Source organism: Aptenodytes forsteri, unplaced genomic scaffold (assembly GCF_000699145.1).
Source record: "Aptenodytes forsteri isolate BGI_AS27 unplaced genomic scaffold, ASM69914v1 Scaffold109, whole genome shotgun sequence".
NCBI lineage: Eukaryota > Metazoa > Chordata > Aves > Sphenisciformes > Spheniscidae > Aptenodytes > Aptenodytes forsteri.
In genome coordinates, this window is record NW_008794431.1 from 3,415,371 (window position 1) to 3,424,635 (window position 9,265).

General features: G+C 38.3%; 1 protein-coding gene across 1 annotated transcript in view; it reads right to left on the reverse strand.

Moving 5' to 3' along the window:
• The window catches only part of SPATA5 (spermatogenesis associated 5), a 206,853-nt gene that overhangs the window by 143,066 nt on the left and 54,522 nt on the right, over positions 1-9,265 (reverse strand). The window contains exon 13 of the mRNA XM_009289510.2: positions 3,117-3,243. Within this exon, the coding sequence (XP_009287785.2) occupies positions 3,117-3,243 (127 nt within the window). The remainder of the gene's footprint in view (positions 1-3,116; positions 3,244-9,265) is intronic.

The following is a 9,265-nucleotide window of genomic DNA, read 5'->3' on the forward strand; positions in this document are numbered from 1 at the left end:
TATTTTAGGTATGAAAAATCACTCCTGAGTGGGTAAGTCACCAAAAATGAAAAGTATGTTTCCAATTATTGCTCATCAATTCTACTTACAGAGTGGAGAATAAAAGAGAAGATTTTACTATTATTACTGACTCAGAGTGTTTTGTTTCTGTATCACTTTCAAAGAATGTTCAGAACATTTTGTTCCAGAATATTTCCCTTCCAAGAGAAATCACTTTCTCTATCATACATGGCTGAAAACAGTACATGCCGTTTTTGTTTTCTTATGAAAAAGAGAAACTATCCCAAAGTATTTCCAGCATCACATGAATGGGATGCAAAGTAGCTAAGTGCTACAAACAGGGGACACAACTTAAGGTTGGAATAATAACTTCAATACAATCATGACATCTTAGAGAAATTACCTTATTAATAGATGTTTGTAACAAGTCAAAACAAGTTTACCATTAAACATAACTTTAAAAAGTCTCACTCAAAATCTATTCACTACCCGAAAGCACCACAGTGTAGTGTTTGCAGGCATGACGAAGTCTGCACTAGGCTCAGGGGAATACCCTTACATTTGATATTCTCACGTGCTGTTTTCAAGTTACAAAAGATTAATCATCACATATTTGTCAGTTAAGAAGCAAGCCACATAAATGAAGATGCTGAATGGATTATTACTGATTTTGTAAGCATATAATATAAAACTTACAAAGCGTGCATTCCTGAAGTATTTCTTGGTTTGAAAAGCTAAAAGATAGTCACAAAAAGTATACCGGACATCTTCCCAGTCCCTGGAAGCAGAGAACACAGACTGCCTTGTGCCTTTATACCATATGTAAAGTTCATGCATTAAAAATTACTGTATAGCCATCATACACCTATGAAAACAAGACATTCATTCATTGTAATACGTAACTGAACTGATATTTCCATATAAAATCTTAAATTGATTTAATGAAATGTTACCTTTTCAAAGGGATCACCAATCACAAAGTAAACTAAAAGCCCCTACTGAAAGATTTCCCGATAAGTGAAGTTCACAATACAAACGCTTTCTGGTCTCAGCCTTCTTTCTTCCAGCAAAAAAAAAGTGCAACTCATGCCCTGCAAATATTGCATAGACCCAGGAGAAGATGGTGAGCTGGTATAGCCTGTCTGGTCTGGATGAAGCATGATGTGGGCAATACCAACTCAAATGTGATTCTCCAGTCCCTTTCAATCGCAGTTTAAAATCCCCCTTCCTCCAGACCGGTGAAATTTTGCTCTGCTATTCTGTAAGTGAATGCTTTCTACAAAGTTACCAGAACTTTTTTTTCTAGTATATCTTGGTAAAAACAGTTTTAAAAAAAAAAATCTAAAATATCCATTCATGGTTTCTTGCTAATAAAATTCCTATAATCACACAGCTTGCTACTGTGGCGGGCACTGGCTTATGCAAGTTTTTCCTTTTCTTTACATTTAGAGTCAAGACTATCAGCTTTACTCAGGGAAAGGATACATAAGATATGTTGTCATCTAAACACAACTGTGCTGTTAGTTCTTAAAAGTTCACCACCCCCATAAAATTCAGATGCACAAAAGATGTCAAATTTTTACCCACCATATTAAAATGAAAACTTTCAGTCCCAGGCTAAGAGGTCTGGATTTGCATCAGTGATGTAGGTACAGTTCTTGGTATTGCAGGGTGGCACCCTTAACACATGGTAGTACTGTCCCAATATTGCCAATATTTCAAATAAATACTAAAATATAAGAAAACAGCATTCACTGTGGGCCCAAGAGAAATCCAGCAAAAGGGAGAGTGACAGAGAACTGAATTCCCAGGTGGTGATGGAAATAACACAGTACAATGTTGATGTGACTCAGAAGGAAATTTCCCTTCTGTTCAGCAAACAGATTTTTTTCAAATTCAGTTCAGTCTGACCCCAAAGAATAGTCACCAAAGAAAACTGAAATCAATTTGACAAAAGTGGAATCTTGAAAATTTCTATTTTGCACAAGCATATTTTTCAGTGATGAGTTTTATCATCTTTTACTGAAAACTCTTTGCTAGCTCTACTTTGCCATGGCAGGCACACAGATAGTGTGTAAGTAAGCTCTAAGTAAGCCTTTGTCAGGACACCATCAGCTGTGTGGCTTCCTTCAGTTCAAAAAGGAAGGGGCTGTGTTCTGGAGCCAAAATATAAGTTTTTTTTCTCAAGACTTCATGTGTATATGATCCTTACTTTAAAAGTGTGCGCTTCATATGTATTTTATGCCTGAATGCTCCAAGACAAACAGAAAAGACTATTCCAGGAACAGCTTAAAACAGGAGAATTTGTTAACATTAAAAATATTTAAGAAACTTGTAAGAAACCCTAGAAAAGATCAGGAAAAATAAATGCCATTAACTTGTCATCAAATTCATGAATGTTGTGAAGGTGAAAAGTTGTGGAATAAAGAACCTTACCAACGCTACAAAACGTATCTTAAAGGAAATCACTTCAGACTGGTCCGTCTACTGCACTTAGCTGTGAGAAGACACAGCAGTGGTAGATGGTTTTAAAGTGGATTTTCTAGAGGGCTGGTGGGTTGATTTTGTGTTTGAAGGTTTTCTGCAGTAAGTGTTACAATCCTCCCGTTCTTACAAACTTGAAATATTCTTGTCGCTCCAGCAGAGCTGCCACAGAATCTAAGGAGAAATTGCACTGTTTACAGTTGGAAACCGTATTGCTGGCAGCAGGCTAATGGCACGGAGGAGATATTTAATCTTTTGAAAGGAAGTAACTAATGAAACCAACAAACTCCAGCAAACTCCTGCATAAACAAACACAACAGAAGCAAAAACCACAGAAGCAGTTTGACAGAAACGTTGCACAAGTTCAATGAGCTTGAATTAAGGAAGATTTCTTCTAGGAAAGAGATACTTAAGGCTATCACAAAACAGTTTGTTTCTGTGACAAACTCTGTAGAGGGAAAAAAAAAAGTGAGGGACATAATCCTTTCCTTTGCCTTGTCTTCATTTTCCAACTTCTACTCTTAATCATTAAATTGATTAGACAACAGTTTGGAGAGTAAAAAAGAATGGAATTATACCAAAATCTGGTCTTCTCAAGGGAACAGGATATACGACAGTGCATCTATTTGTACCTTGTCTATCATGTCCGGTCTGTTTGTAGCTGCCAAAATTGTCACGTCCTTCAGCTGTTCTATCCCATCCATTTCCGTTAACAACTGAGCCAAGACACGGTCTGCTACATTTCCAGCACCTGAAGAGCTGATTTAAAAAAAAAAAAAAAAAAAAAAAAGTCACAGCATTAGCTTTCCCTTCCTAGAAAACTGGAGAAAGGAAAGAATATACTGTTCTTTTCAATTTACAGGGATCCATCTTTTTATCTTAATTCTTTCTGATTTTTATTTTCACTTTCAATCCCTGAAACAGTATCAGTCATATGAAGTGAGTAAAAGCAAATCAGAGAATTAGTACTTCAAAAGTTTTCTTGGTATTCAGTAAAGCAACTGAGGTTTTTTTTACTTACTACCCTGCTATGTAGGTTGTAAAGAATTTAAGACAACGTGGATGTCTGGAATAAACATTTTTAAGATAACTGAATTAATGCAGTTTCTTTACTAGTGAAACTTTCGTTTTTAGCACCACCCAAGTGAGCGCTTACACCACCCTATGCAGTAGAAAAAAATTAGGTAGTTATGTGTTTCAACTGAGGTTTTTTTTACTTACTACCCTGCTATGTAGGTTGTAAAGAATTTAAGACAACGTGGATGTCTGGAATAAACATTTTTAAGATAACTGAATTAATGCAGTTTCTTTACTAGTGAAACTTTCGTTTTTAGCACCACCCAAGTGAGCGCTTACACCACCCTATGCAGTAGAAAAAAATTAGGTAGTTATGTGTTTTGCAGAGTTGCTCTACATTTTTATGTTCTCCCCATCAAATGAAAATAAATTGAGTGTTGACCAACTGCCTCATAATAGAATTGTCAGTCCTTTAACTCAGCTGATTTTCCAGATACCAGGAAAAAAGCCACAAGACTGAGAAACAGAAAACTCTAGTTTTGAAATCACCAATATGTGAAAAACCTAAACAGATAAGACAAACTATTCTAGGCATTTATTTTTTTCGTTTGGAATTAACTCTGGTAACCTTGAAGTTTATGGAAAATTTGCTCAAATTGCTTAACTATATGTAACAAAAAGCATTATAGAAATAAACTCCATTATTTTCATTAACATTTCTAATATTTTAAAAAGAATAACCAAATTATGTACTACCTTCTTCCTAGAAAATTCTTTGACACATAGATATGTGAGCGCATACATATATATGTGTGTGTGCATATATTCACACATATAACAAAGAATGCAGAAAAGGAAGACATTGCATAAATCAAATCAAAAGACCAAGCACATATGTTGTGATAAATAATACATCTCATGAACGGTTGTGTTCTTTATAACATCCTTCTAATTCTGCATAAAGAGGCTTTATTTCTGAAACATTATGAAAAATAGGTGACTGCACACCATATAATTTTTTATTTTTGAAAGGATACTAGACCTAGGAGATACTAGGACCATACACAGATAACTCTGTACACTCATATGTTGGCAGACGCACTACACGAATGATGTGTATGTGTTCCTTGTAGCACCCAGCTCTATATAAACACAGGGGGGCCGGGGTGAGCGCAGGCAGCGGCTCATCCCAAAAGTTCCCTCTGCTGAGCAGGGGCAGGGAAGCTGAAGCAGGTTGGGGAAAGCGGCTGGGGATTGCCAGATAGCACTGAAAATGCGGGGTTTATCCTCCTTTGCCAGAAACCAGGAGCCCTGCTGTTGGCACACGCCAAAAGCCTTGCTGTTTTCGACACAACCATCCCTTGCGGACGGCATGCACACACCTACATCTTCCTTCACCAACGGGACTGCTCTTCCAGGGCTACTCCCCTCTCCGCTGCACACGGGGAGGGCTTCATTTCTCTACCCTTAAACAGGCCCTTTTCAATAAAATTTTAAAAAAATTTATCTCTCCAATTCTTCTGGATCCCTCTAACTTCATACTAAGAAGCGAAAAGAAGTCTGATACTTAAAATGAGGCTGGGTTTCTTCCTGTAACGTACATTTTTCTACTGTCATCCCAAATTTACACAGGATTAAGATAATTTTTTAATTGCAAATTTTTTGAAAGCCCTTTTCCAAAAGTACTCTTAAATGTTTATACAGATATACAGGCACCTATACAACACCTATACACACAATTATCCTGCCGAACACTAGTTTCCAAAAAGAAATATTAGATTTTAAAATATAAGCACTCCAATTATTTCCAACAGATAGAGAATACACACATATAGTTGCATAGTTATTACGCACGTATATTGCTGCAGCACTGCCGTCCACCACCAGCACGCCTGCAACCATAGTGCTTCCTAAATGTCCCAGCGCCAAAGCAACAGTAATGACTCCATTACTGCTGTACAGATCGCCTCCAAATAAATTCTCTAACTTTCCTTTTCTACAACTGGTTCTGTAATCTTCCAGTGCAAAACAGTTAACTTATCAGACCTAGTCTGGTAAATATCTTTGAGGAGCTATAATAAATGTTGGCTAACAGAATATTTAGGTTGCTAAGAAATATTAGAGAAGGGACTTGGCTTAGCTAGTCATCAGCTTTTTGGTTTGCTGCAGCCGCATTAGAAATTCCCAAGTGATATTAGAGTGTTTCTAACATACCCATGGGTCACGGTCCCATTGACTTATAGAGGGCTGAACATGATAAAACACTTCAGGTGTTGGACAAGGATAGTAAATGTTATTTGAAGGACACAGAGCTTAAAGGAAATTAAAATCAACTTTGTAACATAACCTAGTCTCAGTAGGGATTCAGGCCTCCCATCTTGCATAAGTTTCACATTTACTACTCAATACCCAATAGACTGCACACAAGAAAAAGCTAAGCAAAGGAAAAAAATAATTATAAGACTGGGACCAAAATGTTAACATTATATGAGATGATCTGAAGCTAGAAGACTTTGGGGGAGATGCTAAATTACTTTTTTTTTTTTTTTTTTTAAAGAAACAAAGAAGAAATATTTGGTTTTAAAGAGAGGTGGCTAGAACAGATATTACATCTTTCCTCAATATAAACATTTCTCTTACAAGCTTCAGACTGAAAAAAAAAAGAAGTGTTTATTCTAAAGAAAACCCCCACTGTTACAGGGGAACGTACATTGCAAAGACTTTGATGCAATTAGGGCATAATCAGAAAATTGCAGTTAAGCAATCACTGATGGCATAATACCGCTCAAACAATGAAGGAGGATACCAGTGCGCTATTAGGGGCTTTAGCATTATCTGTTAAAAGTGAAGTAAAAAAAAATTTTAAAACCACGCACACAAAAACTATCAATAATAAAAATAGTATCAAATGAAGAGGTGTCTGGGACCTATGACACCAGGAATTTCCAATTTCAGTGCTTTTGTTTACATAGTTCACTAAGCTGTCATATGATGCACCTTTTTTAGCAGAGAGTCTACCGCAAATTAGCTCTTGGCTTAACAGGATACCCTATAAAAATCACAGGCAGGCACAGGTTTACAGTGAGAGATCTCTTTACCAGCTGCTCGGAGCTGCATCGGAGCCGCACCATGCGCTCTGAGAGCTCTAGTGCTGCCTAAGCTGTTAATCTGAAGGCTGACACGCAAGTATGCGTTTTTCCATTTTCCCATGATTTCCCAGCAAGGGTTTCAAATTAACACAGGCAACGTTCATTAAGGCTGCCCGGACTTTTGACGCAAACGGCAGCCAGAGAAACAAATTATGATTAACCCTCCAGTCCCACGGAGGCACTGCCAAAACCAACTTCCAGCCAAGGGGCTGTCTTTGTCCCCCCCCACCTGACCTCCGCATGTTGATGTCATCATCACAACTGCATGGAAATAGTTCTCAAAAGGCACGTCCTGGTACAAACTAATTTCCTGTCAACGCGCTGCCTGCAAATCCAGGCAGTCAGAATTAAGGCCCTCACATAATCCATGCAGGGCCATGTGTGCACGGGTGAGCGTATGCAAGCGCCGTGCCTTAATCAGAAATACCTTGAACTTCGAAATAAAAAACGTGTGAGCGAAGAGGAGCCTGGCTGCTCCATAAGGGCCTGAGAATTTCAAGTAATCTCTTGTGTTGCCCTAATGCAATACATCAGTCTGTAGGCTATGTGTTATTTTAATCTTTTTGCCAACCCCTCTTTCTTTAAAATCCTCAATGAAGGAGTTTTAAAAGGCAAAAAATGTTTTTGCTTACTACTTTATTATATTAGTTAGAGCCAGATATCCTCCCCTATGCGATATTTCAGCTAATCCTGCAAGCGCCCCACCAGTCTCAGACCAAGCACACTCCTGCACAGGCACTTCACTTGACCATCAGAGAAGCTTCCTGAATGGCGCGCCCCACTGGTCTCAGACCAAGCAAACATGCACTCCTGCACAGGCACTTCACTTGACCATCAGAGAAGCTTCCTGAATGGCAAAAGCCTGTCAGGTAAGACTATCGATTAAAGCAGACTACTAAAGGTGGATATGGAAAACAAAAGCTGTTCTTGATATTTTATTTTAGCTAAAGGCACTTCCAGTATGGATTAAAGCAGACTACTGAAGGTGGATATGGAAAACAAAACCTGTTCTTGGTATTTTATTTTAGCTAAAGGCACTTCCAGTACACATTTTGACAGAATAAAACATGCATTCTACAGTGTACCAAAGCCTCACAATTAATCTGAATTAATTCTAGCCTTGTCTGATGGAACTGAGAGACTGTGAGCCGTAGCTCCAAATTCAATATAGCAGGTAAGGGATCTCTGTAGCACCTTTTCTTCTTATCTCCTTTGGCCTTATCCAACGACTGTTCTAACCAGCTGGATTCAGATCTCAGTGGGCACCAACATTTCCCCTTGAATATCTTAAGCCACTCTTATACTTCTTCCTGGGGATATAAAAGCAACTGTAGCCTGATTCTATCACTGCATCAAGGAGCACATACAGTTCACTAGCTTCAAGTCAAGGTGATTTTGTTTCCAGACATAACCAGATGTATGAAATCACCAGATTTAAATCTGTTACCCTTCTTGCTATAGAGGCTTTTTTTTGACAGCAACTGATTTCTTCTTTTGTACATTTTTACTTATTTAACTTTCTTTTCTTCTCCCCCCCCCTTTATCTAACAGATTTTTTAATATTTGAAAACTAAAAACACTCTGAGAATGCAGTCATTACGGTTTCACCTCATGATGAAATTTGGTAAGCATCATCACTGTGAGCGAATGCAAGCATACACTTGCATCATCTGACAACCTAGAACACTTCCAAAGCCAATGGAATGAATGTTTTTTCAGAATACCAGATGTCATTTTCATTGGAAAATGTATTTAAGTCTCAATCACTATTTACATCCTGTAAAGGAGAACCAGTGACTCTCCATCCCTCCACTGACTTCAATGGCATTGAAGCCTGTCTGAACACCTTCGCTTCAGAATCGGGACCTTAATTTAGTTACGCTGCTAAACTGTAGACGTGGAAATGCAGGAAACATTCACACAATAACATTTTGAGCACTCTTAAATTCACAGCAACTGCAAAGCTACAAAACCAGAAGGAAGTCTGGGAGGGCCCCTCTCCTGAAAAGCCCCATTTCTGCACAGATGACCCTACCTCAGGCAGATCCGTGAGGTCGAAGAGGCAGACCTCAGGAGAAGTATCCACGATAAATTACTGCAGAGGGATTAATCTCCACGCAGCTGAAATCTATAACACAGGTTTTGTGAGAAGGGAGTACAGCCCACCTTCTTTTCAAAAATGTCATATCAGGCAAGATTTACATACAGATAAAAGCTGCCTTTATTTTATTCCCCCCCCCAACAAAAGAATTGCAATCATAATCAAAATTTACGGGTTTTAAAAATACTTGTGGACGTGATATAATCTCAAATAATTCTTTCACTGGAATCTCTGGAAATAATTTCATATCAAAACAAATGTAAAACTCATTGACATGACAAAATGGTTGGTATCAAAAAAATTAATACAGGTTGAAATAGACCTTTCTGGCAGGACTATCCACTTCTCCACAAACTACCGAGGTAAAAGGTTCCTGAAATACCAAAGCCCCCTGCCAGCACACTCCCACGCGAGAGTCGCCTCGCTCGCACAGTCTGAAGGATTTTTATTGAGTCTGACATTTCTGTCAGGGCTTTGCAGGGGTAACCTGTCAGCAAGGAGCACCTGCCAAGTC